Below are 18,338 nucleotides of genomic sequence, written 5' to 3' on the forward strand. Positions count from 1 at the left end.
ATAATCAGTTGTTTTGGAACTTACAATGAATTCTAAACTGGTTATTTTCTGGTATTCTGTAGTATTTTCTCCTTCTAGCCAAGAGCCTGCAGGATTTCTCATCAGACCATCTTCTTATAATTAAAAAATATCATTTGCACTTATTCATCATTCCAGATTGTGCCACAAAGAGAAATCTGTCCCATCGATCTTGATCTCTCTACTGGCTAAAAAAACTTTCAGGTATTTCACATGACTTCTCAGTTTGGGACCACAATCTCACCTCTCACTTATAACATTATACAACTTCCAAATCTTCTGCACTAAAGAAAGAATTCACCCCTCTACTGGCTTAATTCAGCTCAATTCCAGCAAAGGTTATTCATTCATTATTCTCCTCGGAGATTCTATCAGAGAACAGCATTTTAATTTGCTGTTACGGTTTCAAAGAAATTACAGTTTCCTTAGTTGCACCAGGGATGCCTTGAGTGAACTTGTCTCCAGAGCCATTTCTAGACAGGTCTAGCCAGTTTGCAGGTGATGACTATCTACTCTGAAACACCTGAATATGCTGAGCATGAGGCTACCCAAAGGTTACAGTACTGGGCTGATGAGATCCACTGTCTTCAAAGACCATAGAATATCATTATGTTGGATGGACAAGAAGAGAACTACCTGACTTATGAGAAACATGGGCATATAGAATGTACACACTACTTCTATTGTTCCTTTTTTCCAAAAATTGAGAAAAAGATTATCAGAGGCAATTATGAAAGTGAGACAGCAGGTCCCTTTGTGTTACCTTACAGGAAGAAAGATTTGAAAAGTTTTCTTAACATTGTCTTCAAATTTGTTAGTATTCTAGATATAGTTTGACTTTCCAAGGAAGACCCTCAAATCACTGCATCAGTTGAGATGGAGAGGTAGGTTGTTTGTGAAAGACAAGGCACTCGGGTGAAAGGAAAATTTTCCTAAAACCAGCAAGTTTTGAATTACTTCTTTTTTATGAAAACATGTTTCAGAACAATTCTGAGTTTGCAACCACTTACATTCTTTTTTAGAGCCAGGATAACAAAAATTATACGGAAGATATGGACAAGTGCTTCTTTGAAATATTGAGTGTACAATCAAATCCTCACTTAGGTACAGCAGCTGTCTGCACTACAGATGTCTTTGTAAAATCAAATTCATGCCATAGATCTGATGGCAATGCATTGAATGGCTCTTCCTACTGAATTATGCATGTGGCAATTTTTCTATAATCTCGCAATTTAATTTCATGCAATTTACATATGCTGATTAATACTGCAGTGTAAAAATATATTTAATATGATCTGGCACTGGTGGATAAATAATGTCTTATATCAGTACTTTGGGCTGTTCTTAAAGATTAACTTCTTTTAATGTTGTGTTCAAGTGTCCTTTTTCTAATATACCACAAAAAAAAAAATCATGTACTAAACTACCTCTTGCTTAATGTGATTTCTATCAGTTGCACTACCTTTAAACAAGATGTTTTAACAGAAGAAAATAGCTAGACAGAAAAAAGTGTGTGGTGGGTTTTTTTTGAGTATTTAGAACATAACAGAGCAGAACAAATACCAGACATAATGTTTGAAATGGAATTTCTATCAAACCATCAGTTTATTTGCATTAATATATATTCCATCACTTATAAATTGCATTTCAGATATTGTTACTAATTAGTTTTGGCTGATATTGGAGTATTTTGTATGCCCCATTTATAAAAGCTGTTTGCCCATCTGTTAATAGGTTGGAAGTGATTAAAGGACACTTATTTTGGCTGTTGCAAAGGCCAAATCATATTAAAGCTGCAAATATGTGACAAAATCAGCTAAAGGTTTGCCAAGTTCAGGACCTGATTTTCCTAAAGACTTGTGGTGTCTGCTTCCTTTCCTTCCTGCATAAAACATCTATGCATTTTCAGTATATAAAAGCAAAAAAATCAGCCTAGTAACGATAAGCCACACCTGTTATCTATTTATTTAAACAGAGGTTTTAATAAACTTTAAATGTTTGTAGAGGTTGTTTGTTTGTTGTTGTTTTTTAATCTGTGGCTAAAAACAATAAAAAAGAACATTTCTGCTGTTTGTATATTAACCCTGAAGCATTGCTTCTGAGATTTTAAATAAAACGTGTCTTACAAGAGTACTCAGTATCATAATATTTTAATATCTATGCCTTCTCTTCTTGCCTATTGTTTCATCAGTTTGCATAAAAGAGCAGAAGAAGAAGAAATACGTCAATATGGGAAATATCAGGAGGAAAAAGAGAAGAAAAAAAGAGGGTAAAGTATTGGATGAGAAGCACTGTCATGGAGAGTGAGCTGGAAATAACAGAAAACCAAAAACTCTAACAGCAAGAGATTTGTGTGTGCCATTATTGTGAGATAACTCAAGCCTTCAGTTCAATCTAGGGAATAATATTTCGGTCATATATTTAACTTAAATGAAGGTCTGAATAAGCCTCGTACAAAGAGCTGGAATGACTCCTGTATACTATTTACATCCTACAGCCTACCTGAAGGTAAATCTCACGTCTTATATTATATCCTGCCCTTTCTCCACATAATAACTCAATGCTTTACCGTGTTAGGGTAGAACCCAAGCTGACCCTTATTGCAGAAGAAATGTAACAATGGAGATGTGAAAAAAGTTTTCAACCAGATATTCTAACACTGCTTGGTCTGAAACCCCCTGAATAACCTTTTCCTTAATTGGATTTCAAATGTAATATCAAAGGGAAAAGACTAGTAACTAACCCTAGACTTCTTTGCTTCATCTGCAAATTTAATTTTATAAATGAGCAACATAAAATGCTACCGACATACATTAAAGACATACCACCTGCTTTGTACCTCTCTAATGGAAAATCTGTCAAGCACTTTCTTTAATGATTATATGTCTTAAAATTCAACAAATTAAAGGATTATCACTGAAATCATATTAATCTGCAAAGGATTAACAGCCTACTGTTGAAAGACTTCATGAACTGCAATAGGAGAGGATCTGAAATAAAAAATGCAAAGAGCTTTTCACATAAATAGTGCAGAAGGACTGTAGACGTTGAAGAAGCAAAAGCAAAAAGGGATTGAAACAAAGACTGGTGATGTGAATCAAGCACTTCAGCATCGAAAATAAAACAAAATTTTAAGAAACGTGCTATAAACTGTAACATCCTCAACACCTGTATACAGTGTACTCATTTTCTTTGTTTCTGCAACCAGTTGTCCTCTCATTCTCATTTGTAATTTCAAACACATTTAGATACATTATCTGAAATGTTTTTCAAGAATGAAACAAAACATTATTGAACATTCAGAACCTAATGAAACATTGAGAATGGAATCTTGATTTCTTCCTGATAGTATTCTTTAATGGATAGGAAGAGTTTATAAAATATTTTATCTTCAACAGTATACAGCTTAGCTTTTACAATTTTGAGGCACAAATAAATTGTTCTCTGTTATATTTTCCCTGCCTTTAGGACAGTAATGAAATCATGGCCAGGCATTTCTTGTTACTTAATGGCCGACAGAATTCATCTCATTGAACCAATTTCAGCAGTTATACATATTCATGAAACACTTAAGGATGTGTTTGATTTTAGCTTTAGTGGGACTTAAGGATATGCCTAAAGTTAGGCATGTACTTAAAATGCTATGCTGAATTGGGATGGAGGCAACTGCATGCTCACCTGAGCTAAAGTCAAAATTAAGCATATGTTTAAGTGTTTCACTGAATACAGATTGAGTGCTGAACTGGAGCCCAGTGATTACTCATAAGTGTCAGTATGTTCTCAATCCAGAAATTATCACTATACAAATAAAATCTGAAGATACGTATATACATAATCAATGTATGGCTGAGTAGAATTTTGATGACCAGCTAATTAGAATTCATGCAGACATAAATTAAGAAGATGATGAAACACTGCTTAAACTCAAAGACACATCCTAAATTATTCACTCAGGATGTTCATAGAAGACAAAATATGACAGAGAAGCAACATGGAGTCATAAATAGAAGCCCTAATGACAAGCACAACAACAGCTTTAACTTACAGTTGAAGACAGTTATTAACTTCAGAGAGCCCAATTTAGTTGGTCTCAGGGCCTGATTTGAAAATTTTAAATTTGCCTAGTATCCTGAGGCCACAATGATGTTAATAGAAGGTTTCAATACACATCAAACAAATGGATCTGGTTCCTCAGATCATACAAATCAGACCCAGAATCACCATTCTGAGGTTTTGTAACTTAATGCCATTGAAAATCTTTAGATTCTATTTGGAAAAAACTTAAATGCATGGCTAGGGCCCATTCATGCTTTCCAATGCCTTTCTCAGTTTCTATATTAATTTCAAAAAGAAAAACATTAAAATAAATCAGTTTCATCTGCTGTCATTTTTTTTACAAAAGATGAATAGGAAAAAAAGCACCTCAACTTTCTGACTTTCTGACTGAATTTCTGACAATTTTCTCTCCTTTCTGACTTAGCACCTGATGCAGCACTTTTCTTCTTATAGACTGGGAAGTCTATCTGGAAAGAAAAAAGAAAGATCTAGTGAATAAGATGATATTTAAAATTTAAGACAGCTCACAGCTGCCATATAATTCAAGAATTGTACATATACTTTACAAGGTTCACAATTTAGATAGGACTTGCTGCTTTATTGAGCAAAATTAAAAGTTCAAAGAAATTAATCCAACCTATGTGTTATGTTAGGGATAAACCTAGCAATACCTTCCTTTAAGCTCAGATGTACAGCTTCAGAAAGTGTAAATTTTGTTTTCCCCATTCCATCTCCTCCAGGACTGCTCCCTGTCCAGCTACTTTTGATTATTAATCTAGCAATGCCTTCATTATGAAAACACAGAAGACTAATATTTGGTATCATATTTTTATTCTTAGAGCCACTTGCGTAGATCAGGTTGTTTGGCTTTTGTTGTACTGCATTTCTGATCAGGCTAACTCTTTAAAAGGACACATAATCTGGTAAAAGACTGAGAGGAAAGAAAAAACAGAATGTAATGGAAACATAACTATAACCACCTCAGCTGTCCTCCCCTAGTATGAAATATGGCTTTTCCCATATATATTTTAATTCTTGTGTTCCTGGAGTACAGTTATGAATGAAGCATCATAAAAAACATGTATCTGGCACTACACTGAAAAAGCACCCATTCTAGCGTGCTCTCCCTGACAATAGCCAGCAAAGGAATCTAGGCAGGTGTAAGAAACACCATACATTTGGAGTGATTTGTCTCCATTACAGACTTCTGGTCATTGGCAGCTTAGTAACCGAACTACAGGCAGCATCTCTACCCTTGTGTTTAATAGCCACTGAAAAACTAATCAGACATCAAATTGCCTAATCCCCTTTTTGATCCCCTATATATTTTCAGACTTCACAACACCTGTGACTAACAGAGCCATAATTTAATTTTGCATTATATGAAAAAGAGTTTTGGATTTTTGTTTTAAATTTACTACCTGCTAATTTAATCATGTCCCTCTAGTACTTGAGCTACAGAAATAATAAATAGCAATATTCTTTATTAACCTTTCCCCCACTTTCAAGATTGTATTGCTGCTCAGTTACCTAGATCTTATGATATTGAATCAATGGATGGTAAAATGGTATATCATATTCATCATCAGTAAATACAGCATGATACATTTTCTATCCTTATGAATCCCAATTTATTTAGTCTGTCTTATAAAAGAAACTATTCCACACATCTGGCAATTCCACACACTACCTTCTAGACTCTATCTTTTTTGAATGGTCTGAATGGCATGTGATATTTAAGATACATGTATACTATGGATGTAGTTAAGAAATATGTGTTGATTACTAGCCAGCTACATGGGCACTTTCACATTCTTAGTAAATTCCAGCTAGGTTATCAGTGCTACAGCTGGTCTCAGGAGACTTCCCGTCAATTAAAGACCAGGCACATTTGACCAGCTAAAGGAAAGACTGCATGCCTGACAAGTGATTTGCTCCTATCCACCTCGTGGACAAGTCCTATTGGTTGCATGTTACCATTCCATAAATTTTTGGCTATATCATAGACCCTAGTCCCATTTACTGAAACCAAAGTCTGATATTCAAATGTATACTAGCTTTGCCTATTAATCTACCACCTTAGGTCCTACCTTGCTCTATGGACTTCCTAATATTTTGGCTCAGCTCCCAGTTTTTGGAATGACGCTTCTACTGATTATTCTTCTGACCTGTTGTGCTTGATTTCAGTCACCTACTGTAGCCTCTCTGCACACTGCCACCTTTCTCAAGGTACACAGACATGATGTGTTCACCCCTGAATTATTTTTCTTACTATACCCAACCTTCTGTTATATTTTGTGCTCCATTTGGTGCCAAGTTTACAATTTCAGAGAACTAACCACAATGATTCCAAGTTCTTGCCTGTGTGAAAATGCAAAATTTAGAGCACATTTAGGTATACATATATATAGTAATTTCTTCCACCAAACTTTTTCATTACTTTTTCAGTCACCAGAATGTTTTGATGAGCAAATAACAAAATAAAATTTTGTTTGAAAAATCATAAGTAGTATGTGCTAGATTAACATTGGCAATGCATTTAGTATATCTACACCACTATTTCAGGAATGATATTTAGCAAATCTACCCACAGAGCCTAAATGCTAGACACTGATTATCATTTTTTAATCAGAGTGCAGGTTTTAAAGGTTGCAAGTTACTGTACTGACTTGTATTGCTGATTTCAATCAGTGAGGTATGGGTTACCCAAATGCTAAAGAAAAAACATTATTATGAGGCTACTACACTTCAAGCAATTGCTATCGTAATCAGAGGGCCTGGCTCTTCTCACCTTTGTATGTTTTTGGATTATTAGCCACCAATTAAATGTTATCTGCTGAGAGAGCTAAAATGCATGTGCATGCTCAGGAATAGCCTTATTTAACACCTCATTTTATAGGTGTATGGTTCCTTGGTAATTTATTTAAGATGTTCTCTGTTATCACTGAGCAGCCTTGTCTGGTTTGATTTCATACTAGTTTGCTGTATTTTGGTCTTCTGTTTTTCATCTAGGAATTTGAGTCCTAAAATTGCTCCTCCAAGACCTAAAGTGGGAGATAAAATGCCTGATTTTATCACCCCCATTCATTCATTTGGAAACACTGTCTGGGATATAAGGCATATGCTGAAAGGCAGTCTACCTTTTAGTTCATGTGGTCTAATGCCATGCCAATGCCTAATAAAGCCACCTGCTAGGATTTAATATGAAGATGAAACTACACTTCTTGTACAATTGAGATATGACTAGATAATTTTATACAATCTAAGCATTAACACCAGCTGCCTGGGAGAAAACATGAGAAAAGGGTGGACACAGAAGTGCAATAAGCATACTATCTGCATAAGACCTCAAGAGTCAATCTCCAAAAACTAAATTCTGGGCAAAGGTCCAACACTAAAGTAAGCAACTTTGCACATTTTTATTCATACTATAAATGTATGAATTCAGTGCAAGATAGATGATGATGATGTTTTAAGTTGCTTCAAATGTATCTTAACAATTAACAATAGATTTATGAAATGCTATCAAGTCATTATCCAAGGTTTTCTTGGGTCCTCCAGCTGCGCTTATCAGTATGTGATGAGGATTATGAGCTGACAATGAAAATTAATATATTACTATGCATGTGATCAGGATTTGCCAGGAACATATCTCTAAGTATATCTGATATTCATAAAACAAGTATCAAACATCTGTAAAGACTGTTCATTTCAAAATGAACATTTTGATCAGCAGACTGCTACCTACAATGTTTTATACAGCAGAGAGAAAACAATTTTTCACCGTAATTTCTTTTTAAAGTAAGATATATCTTACATTACTTTCTTAAAGTAAGTTGGCCACATAGCTTGAAGTATGTTCCCTTTTAACAATAAGGAAAATCATATCACTAACCCCTGAAAAGTGGGAGATACGAAATACACACAAAGGTTTTCTTTACAATCTGCACTCACCATTATATTTGATACACTGCTATAACAAAGGAGTCAAATGGTTTTATCTTCTCAGAATCTTCCACATAAGACAGTGCAGTGAAGCATGTGTTTGACTCAGAATGAGCTGTTCCCACTTCACACTATGATGAGCCACTTGCCAATTGAGTTCAGCCTCCTGCCTCCCACTTGCAAAAGGAATTTAATTGGCTGTTACAGCAATCTGTACTCTGATAAGGTTGCTGAGAGGGGAAAAAAAAAAAAAAAAAAAAAGCGCCTGTCTCATCTGAAGACCTTACATAGTGTTTTTCTTCCACAGCCCTCTATTTGTGCTGGTCCACCATCTCAGTGTTTAGTCACCCTTTGAACAGCCATTACTTTCTCTAGATTTCCCATTTCTACCTGGATTCTACCTGGAGCCATCCAAAAGTTCACAGTTCATTTCCTTTACTTCTGAAAATATCTTTGAAGTCTCCAGTATGAGGTCCAGCAGGTTGTGTATTCTTTCATCTGAGGCTGCCTCCCCCCCCTTGAATTCAAAATTTTATTCTGCCTGAGACAAGGGTGGCCTGCAATAAAGACCTTGCTTCCACTTCACAAGCCACCTGTTATCTTCTTCACCAACCTGCCAACTTCTCTATTGCTTCCCAGTCCTGCTGCTCCCCAGCCCACTGTGCCATCTGCACAGCAGGAATTCAGAGATAAACTTACAAAGTGTTAGAAGTCTCAGCTTTGTCTCAGAGCCGATGCTGTTTTGTGAGCAGAATAATTATTCTGGAATAAAAGTAACTTTTATTTAAGAATAATGTCTGCATAGAAAGCTACTCCAGAATTGGGGTAGTGAACTAATTTATTTGATTCTAGCTCTACTATTCTGCTTCTGTTTTGTATGGGGATCAAGATCTATTTGTGAAAACTTCAAGTTTTCCTCAGTAAAACAGGATATATGTGGATATTATAATTGCATTAATCTGCAAAAGGAATGAAAGAATTATTCAAAATACCATTTTAAAATCTTTAACATTTCCAGAATATCTGGAACTCGGGAGAAGATGCAATGAAGGACTCTGATGACTCAAAAGACTTAAGACTTCTGTCCTAAAATTAAGAAAGGAAAAAAAAAAAAAAAAAAAAAAAAAGGAAAAATCTGCAATTAGAATACAGATCACTGCATCCCAGTAGAAATTGAATGAAGGGTGGCATATAAAGCACTGGAAGAGGTGGCTAGGTTGAAACCAGGAACAAAATCCACCTTGTCTATTACAGCTAGTGGCACCATGCCACAGAAACTCATGAACTTAGTCTCAGTCCCAGGGCCCCAAGATGATGGACACTGCTTAAATACAATAAGTAGAGGACAATCACTAAAAGGAAAAAAAAGGAAGAGGCAACATTAGAATACAGATGGATCAGATGGATGAAGTAACAATGTAACATGAGGAAATAGTGAATTGATTTTGGTTGGCACGATAGAGAATTGTCACAGTACATCAGGAACTTGAACAGACAGCGTGGTAAAGCTTAACCTTAAGTATGAAAAGAAAGTGCATTAAAGAGTTTGTTTTCAACCATCTACAAAGAGTTTCTGCTAAGCCTACAAGGTAGCACAGGAAAAACACCTACAGTTGCATGAAGGAACATTAAAGCTGGCAACATTCATCAACAGCAAGAATAGAAGCTGATCATTCTATTGTGAATCAGAGATGATAGAGTAGAAATGGATATTTCATATTTTGTTCAATTCAGATTGTTATGGTATTCTGTCTAAACTGGTGAATTTCAACCATAGAAACACTTTGCATGATAAACAGTAGAACTCTTTGTCAGCTTTGAACCCTAATGAAGGAATGGTTAATTCGCAGCTAGCTTTGAAAGAGCTTTAGATTTAAATAACTGTCTCCTATTTTAGGTCAAGTACAAAACCCTAGTAAAGTACAAATTGCAACTAAGCTATCTCAGCTCTTAAAATACCACCACTATATCCTATCTCCTCCTAAAGAAAACAAATCAGTAATTTAAAATAATGATTCTGATAAGGTAACACCTTGTCTATAACCCACTGTTCCTCATGTGCCTTTTGGGGAAAGATTTTATTTAGCATATTTAAAAGTTTAATGAACTACTCTTTTTTTGTTTTGGATAATTTTTCAGAGAATACATGAAAGCCATTCTAAAGAAACAATAAACGCTTGTGTGTAGACATAAGCAGAGCTGTGGGTACTTTCTAAGCACACTCCCTGTTTTATCCAGATTCACATGCTATAGTAATCTCTGTTGTCTTTTCTCATTGAATAAAATAAAATCAGACATAGAAATATTCTGAAAGACTATTTTCTTTCATGTGAAATGTTCATTAACAAAGACGTCTGTGCATGACAAGCTTTCTACTCCTTCTTCCCCACTTGTCTGTATTTTGATCCAGGCTAGTTTTTCATCTTGCTAGATTAGACTGTACAGCTGGCTTTTATCAAATAAAAGAGCCATGAGGCAAGGGCATACATAGCAACTCACCTACCAAAAACATGGGTATTGTAAATAGAAAGTTGAACTGATGTTAAAAATAATTGAAAGAACGTGCCTCAGAATCAGTTGTGAAAACAACCTAACTGCATTGGCAATACAGGCCTAAGCTCAGTGCCTCTTTGGAGAAGACAGTTTAGCCACGTTATCTATGCAAATAAAGCACTGTCCTGTCTTTGGATAATGTATTCACTGCAGGCTCACTCATAACATTACATGACTTTTCAAGATTTTAAAGCTTAGTTTTGTTCTGTTGCAAAACAAAATCAAGAGATTCAATGCAGTGGCAAGGGCATTCACTCAGGATGCCAGACTCTCCTATAAAATAGAATGCCCTGAATGAATCAGCACAGCGATTTTCAACTTCAGCTTACCCAAAAAACTCCCTTGCATACTTGGTTTCAATAGTGAGATAGCATTTCTGTTTTTCTCCTTTTCTCCCTACAGCAGATATTCAAGGCCTGAGAAATTCTTCTTGACAAAAATGCTTTTGAAACTAATTTCTGGGGGAAAACACTTCAACTGGAGAGCTTTGGGATTTGCCTAAAGGCAGGGTATATTTCTCTGTAAATTGCTCCTTGCAGAGGAAATGCTAGCTTATCCTTGCTGAAATGAGCATTTTTCAGTAAGTGCTACGCAGTAGTCAGCCTCTGTTTCTAATGCAATTGTTTGTAGTGTAGCAGGAGATAGTCTGATTCCCTAAATTCCCTAAACTCACCCTGGGACAAAGTTTCTCAGCAATGTCTGCTCATGACACTTAGTCTTTTCAATCCTTCCATGGAGATACAGCTTTCAGTCTTATCTCATCCTCAACACCAAACAGACAATAATAAGAAACTAACTCTCTACTTAATAGGAATTTTCAGGTGAGGAATTTTCATGCAAGATTAGAAATAACAAAATGAAACTAAATATAAAACACAATTCTAATTTAAATGTAAAGATCAGGTGCCTCTCTAGGCAAAAGGTAACCTCTTGTATCTAGACTCGCCAAGATTTTTCTGTGACTTCAAAATTGGAAATTTACTGCATACCAGGATACTTCTGAATAGACAAGGACAGCAATTTAAATATGTTGTGTAATTTTCACTCTTCCTCAGAAAGACTTCCTCAGAAAGGCTTGCTCATCATGAGCTAGCAAGGTTTTCTTCACTAATCATTTCATACGTCTACAGGATTCTTCAGATAACATATTTCTTGTAGCTTAAATGATCTTAATGTAAATTCCTAAGACATTGCAATTCTTAGAACACTTTTAAGGCTGAACATTACAATGTTTGTAACCAAGTATCATTTTGCATATATTTCATTTAGCTTTTAGTCACTATCAATCTAAGCTTGTACCAGAGAGTAAATGTGACATCCTAGGACATGCCATTCATATTCACGACACACTTAGGAATACAGTAGTTTCATTGAATTACCTCTAGAGACATGCTGACATTGTTTCTGACCCTGGAATCTTGTATCATTTTGACTGATTTACAAAACATTTAATGAACCATTACCAAAACAGGTGTCCCAAAACACATGCTATTCAATAAGTCTATCCCAAGATGTAAACTAAATTTTAGACTCCTTGTCTTTACTGATGAATATCATCCAAGAGATCTTTAGAAAAACAAACTTCCTGGTACAATTTTCAAACCATATGGGGCACCAATTTGCAGTTAACTTCTGAGAGGCGACTTGTAAAATACAGAGTTTTAGATGGAGAACAAGTAATCCCCAAAATACAACCATAACATGTTTAATAAGCATAGAAACACATGCTACCCTGTGGGATGTTACATTCTGTATCACTGTGGTCACTCAGCATTCAAGCAAGGTGAATTCTGACTGGATAAAGTATGAAGAAATAGCTGTTCAGATAATCAGGGCAATGAAGAGTGTCTCAGATGAGAGGAAGCAAGAAATAGTTTGACCTTTTTCAGCCCAGAGAGACAAAGGCTGACAGTGGACACAATTGATTCAGGCAGGAGTGGGCGTGACAAGTCAAGGATGGAGAAGAGCTATAACTCTAAATGACAATGTTGGCACAATATAGTCAGTACAAACTCAGCATACTTAAATTTAGGGTGAAAACTGGAAGTTTCTATCCACCAAACGAGACTAAAGCTGCTTTCCCATGGAATTAGTGGGAGCAAAAATAAATGAATAAACCAACCAGGTGAAAACTGCTCAATATTTATGTAAATGGCACAGTTGCCTTCAGCAATAAGATAGATCCTGGTTTTATCAGATGAAAATATCTTTCTCAGTCCAAAGTCACTCTCTTTGTGAATTAACTGAGTCTTAGGACAATTTACAAACAGGACTGAATTACAGTAAAGAAATAAAAGTTTATGTTTATACAAAGCCTGGGTTCATAGTGTTTTCCAAAGAATACAGAGAACAATTATCCAACTGTATTTATCTGAGGATGACTCATTTAGAAGAAACTATAATTATGCTTTTAGTGAAAACATCTCTCAGTTGGAGAGGTGCTAGAATTTCAACTGCCAAGATCCAGAATCCTGTCTGACTCCATTTAAGCTATCAAGCCTTCTCTCTTCTTTTACATTATTCTTTAATTATAGATAATTTCCTTTTCAGAACAAACAACAACAACAAATAAAAAAGAAACTTTTCACTCTTGTTACTTTCAAGACTTTTAGTCTTCACAAGTGTTTTTTGAGAGCCTAAAATGAATTTACAATTGTTTTAAATAGCAGGATCTATTCACTTCTAAGGCCAAATAGAAAATTTTAAGTAGGGAAGTTACCTCCAACAGCTGCTTGCTGCCTTAAATTACATTTAACATTTAATCTTTGTACCTCAAAACCATACGGAATGTGGGGGTATTTAAGTTTTGTTAAACGTTTCTATTTCTTTCTGGACTTTCCTTCATTTGTAATAATAATAATAAAAAAATGAGAATCAGTTATCTTTGAAGTGTTTGATATTTTTAAATAAATATTTGTTAAAACTACTGCAGAGGTTTCGTAATTTTAGCTATCCAGTTACTGCATAACATTTCATGAAGTTGGGTCAAATAATTTCAGCTTTATTAGGCCACTGGGAGAAAAGCTTATGCTTCTGGATAGTACATTGTAAAAATCAAGTTGGCAAAACGAGATAGCCATGCCATGATGGTACAAATTCTGAAAATTAAATACCAAACTATCAGTCCCCCTTAAAGAAAGGGTACATCTACACAACTGATTTCAGTTTTGACATTAGCAGTTGTTATCTAATACTTGGTGACTATTAGCATTTAAAAGTCTACGTACTCCAGAAGTTTACACTACTGTTTGTTTTAGTTTAACAGGGATCTGGTCTCTGTAGAAGGGCCTGTATAACACATGTAATACTCATGTACATTCTATAAATGACAGAATTCACAGAGATTCCACTCATGATATTGAAGTACACTGACAGTGAAACACCACTTCGTCCGTAGTAGTTGGTAGAGTGTTGTACATATAATAATCGAATGTAAGACAAGAATTTTGGGGGTCCAAAATCTTGGCTACTGCTCCAACTATAAAATTTGTTCTCCCATTTTGATAATAACACCACCTATATTATAGACCTCTTATGCAGAATGCAAAGTTTATTGCTAGAATGTTTCTCATTTTTAATGTACATAGAGCTGATCTCACTGATACTTGGTCAGTTTACATACCTTCTTACCCTTCACTCTTATGCATTTTTGCCTCATTTGGTCATGCTCCTTCTCAGGATTTGGTACAATCACACCTCTCCAGTCCTGGTATACTTTGCCTGTTGGGAAGATTAGTATGGTCTTGAAAAATATGTCATTTATCCAAATTACTTCACATTATTTATTTACTTTCAATCTACTGAATTGGTAGTTTCAGCTTGCGGAACTGGAATTGACATTTGCTTCCTATGGGGTCAGACAGGAGTTTCCGTAAAACACTTCAAATATTTTCAGGCTCATTGCCTGGATCAATGACAACAAAACTAGCAAAATCTCAAAGTCTGCATCTCATTGCATAGCTTTTAATACCGTCCCTTCGGTATTTTCAAAGGAAAAATAAAGTCTCATTTTATTCAGATATCCTTCATAGAAAGGTGTAAAACAGCTCTGTATTCTTCCATTCACTTTACCATGGAAAGAATCAGCATGGCTTCCTGTTCCTCTCTTGAAGCATGTTGGCTGCAAGACATTCTGTTCTTTCATTTCCTGAAAATTACTTGACTTGGATGTCTCTTTTCAGATCAGGGCTGAAACCATGAACAAGGCTGCTTTTTGAAGGTATTTTAAAGAGCCAGGCTGATTTCCCATCTAACTACAACTAAACCACAGCTGGTATAATATGTGTGCCTTGTGCCAAGTCACAACGTAGTTCTCACTATCATGTGTTAATATCTTTAAAATGTTCCGAATGGTAAAGTACACACACACTACTTTACTTTCCTATCAGTTTCAACTACACTGAATTCCTGGTTCCAATACAACTTCATTTAATGAAAAAGGAATGCATAAGTTAAAATCACAAATTGCCAGCTTACATTGTAAAATATTTAGTTATAAAGTTCTCAAAAATAATTAAAAATAAATTTTACCTCTTTGTACAAATGAACAACTGTAAGCAGTTCTTCCATGTGATTATGTGTAATAGTGACCATTATGTTCTGTATAACATATCACAAATTTTAAAGGTAACGTGCTTAAATATCACAATAATTTTGAAACTGACAGGGTGAAAGAATTTTCTGTTCTACATTTTGAAAACATAAAACCTTGACTTCAATGAGTGCACTGCAACACCAGGGAGATCAAAAAAGCTTTATATCTCTTGCAGTAAAGGAGACCATTTCAGAAAATCTGAAACAAATTTGGTTAGTGAGTGAAATAAAAATCTCAATTATGCCAGCTTTGCTTGTTACCTACATAACAACAGAGCTGCCATATTGGAAGGGATCAACAGCCTTTCTTGTCTACAATTCATTCTCCAAAAATAGTACACTCCATCACTTCTGAGAAAACTCTAACTGTTAACAGGTACAGAGACATTTGCAATCAGCAGAGGCCCCCTTCTCTCTAGATTGGCCGAGCTCTTTAGTCATGAAGTTTAATGTCACTAGCACATTTTAGTGTTATCATCCATAATGACTCTAGTTATTCTTGCTGGTTTACATTTTGCTATCAATAATTTCATGAAGAAACAAGTTCAAAAAGTAATTGCAGTTTTGTGAAAAGTATGTGGTTTTTTTTTGTTGTTGTTGCATTTTTGTTTGTTTGTTTGTTTTTTTAGTTTTTAGTTTTAAAAATCCCTTTCATTTTTCTGTTAGGAAGAAGGGAGCACACAAAGATGGAACTTCCTGATCCGTCTTTTCTTTACTACTCAGCATGCCTGAGACAGATCTACCTGTTTAACTGTCCCCTTTTGGTAGTACATTCCCCTTTTCTGAAGCTATTTCCAGATCAATTTTGTCCAGGCCTTGGACTGTAACAGGACAATTCTGTTTCTGCCACACATTTTTTTTTTTTTTTTTTGGAATGCTGTGTCCAGGACATTTATATTAGTCCTTAACAAAACAATATGTTTACTTCTATTCTACTGGTCACAATATTTACATGTAATAGCACATGAGAGCACAAGAGCTTGGCCCTCTATCCTAAACCAACAGAAATTGTGTAATTCTGTTATGGATTTACTGATGAAAAAAGATCAAAAGCACTAGGGAATGACAACTACATCAAAAAATAGGTGTGATACAATGGTTAAGACTCAGGTCATGCTCATCTGTTTTCCTGTCAGATACTTACTATAACCTCTTCCACCAACCTAGGAGCTGCCATCACTGCCAGCCAGATCCAGCCTTCTCTCTAACATTGCTTGAATTTCTGCACGGAACTGAAGCTAGTCTCCCAGCTACTCTCAGGAAAGATGAGTTTTCTAAGTACGAAGTTATTTAGGACAGAGTGACATCTTAGACTACATTCTAAAAAACACCACAAATTCATCTCTGTATTTGATAGAGCAGGCACAGCATAATGTAAGAAAACATGCAGCTAAATGATGTTAAGCCTCTACTTGCAAGAGAGAATAGGATTTAAAGATACATCTCTTTCTTTTCAACCTTTTATAAATTTGGTTAAGCAGGTTTTTGTTCAATGGGATGGATTTTATGGCTTCTAACTCTCTGTATGAATGCCTAATTCAGGGCAAAATTCAAAAAATTCACTGCAAAATTCAGTTATTTGAGCTACTTCTAGAAACCCTGATCAGTTAGGAAATACAACAGAACATTGTCTATTGCCTCTGCTTGCATTAATCCCTTGTCTACCAAATGAAGTCATACATGAAGAATGCCTGATATACATGTAGCTAGGTAAGAAAGATAAAGGAGTTGTGTAACGACTGCAGGCAAATATCCTAATACAGAGACATTCAGAGACTGGAACAGGCTGGAGCTCTCTGCTAGATTGTTTTTTTCCCACCGTTCAGCACCATTCACTTTGTAATTCCAGGGGCCAGTAAGTCATAATTCAGTTTAAAAAAGAAATAAATTCCTGTTCTTTATACCTTCTCAGGTTTTCTGATGCTGAGTTTTCTCAGGTCCCAAATTAATATCACTTCTGAATTTGATCATGGCCCGTTTTGATCTCAGGCACTTTTATCTAGTCCCTTCCCATAAAGAACATTTCAGGAAGGTCAGACAAGCACTTCTAACCTCCACAGACCTTTTTTAAAGTCAAAGATTGTCACAGGAATCCTGTGAAAGATATATCTATGTGATCCAATAAACAGATGAGAAAAAAAGAAGTGTTTAAATGAAGCTTCTCCCAAAAGCACTTTTTTCCCAGTTACTACATGTATTTCAATCCAAAAATAAGTGCATTGGAAAGGAAGAAGAGTCAGTTAATGAAAACTCACAGCTAGCTAATGCCTTTTTAAATGGGACACTCAGATTTAATCTATAGTGCTTACAAGCAATTATTAGCTAGATGATAGAATTAGCAGTTCATAGTTTAAGTATATGTATAATTTAAATGGGGGGCAGGGGGCACAAGTTTAATGAATTAGTGCTGGAGAATTAATTCAAAGTATTTCAATTTTATCCATGAATTCAGTCATAGAATGCATGAGACTGAAGTTTATATCCACTTTGACATCTTTTACACTGACAGGATAGTACAAATAAGATTGGGGCTCATCAGAGCACCAAATACATGATTGTAATCCCCGCCTAGAATACAATGTTCATTATATTTAAATAAGTTCCTACAATAAAAAATAAGTATTTTCTATATGTCTCTGGTGACTGACATCATAACAGAATTAGGATATTGTAATTCAATTTTATATAAATGTATTTGTATTTATATAAATTGTTTTATAAATATTTATGCATACATAAAGTGATTACATACACATATAAGAATCAGTAAATACAACTTCATTGCAGCAAAAAAGTCACTAGATATTCCAGAATGAATGTAAAGTTAAGCTATCTTTTAAATTCTCAGGTAACATAAGAGTACATGTATTCAAGATCACATTAGAAATTTGTGATATTTAAACATGCATTGTATTAACAGATTTCTTTGTTGCAAATTATTTTTGTTTTCAAAACTTAATCTGAACTTAATCTTGCCAATTAACCTTTTTCCTTGACACATAATTTGTTTGAGGCAAACTGTAAAAGTAAACAAAATCTCAGATGTCTACTTGGATTTTGAGCAATCTAAGAACTCAACTTCCAGGCAGACCAATAGAACAATCAAAACCTGATAGGACTTTAGGATTTCCTAAAATGTTCAGGGCTCAGACTTCATTTTTACATGTCTAAAC

The 18,338-nt window shown here is 35.1% G+C and overlaps 1 protein-coding gene across 1 annotated transcript in view; it reads right to left on the bottom strand.

Moving 5' to 3' along the window:
- Window positions 1-18,338, bottom strand: part of IQCM (IQ motif containing M) — a 123,689-nt gene that overhangs the window by 67,417 nt on the left and 37,934 nt on the right. The window contains 2 exon segments of the mRNA XM_068680927.1: window positions 4,441-4,541; window positions 14,195-14,292. Of these exon segments, the coding sequence (XP_068537028.1) occupies window positions 4,441-4,541; window positions 14,195-14,292 (199 nt within the window).

Source organism: Anas acuta, chromosome 4, assembly GCF_963932015.1.
Source record: "Anas acuta chromosome 4, bAnaAcu1.1, whole genome shotgun sequence".
In the NCBI taxonomy this organism is placed as follows: domain Eukaryota; kingdom Metazoa; phylum Chordata; class Aves; order Anseriformes; family Anatidae; genus Anas; species Anas acuta.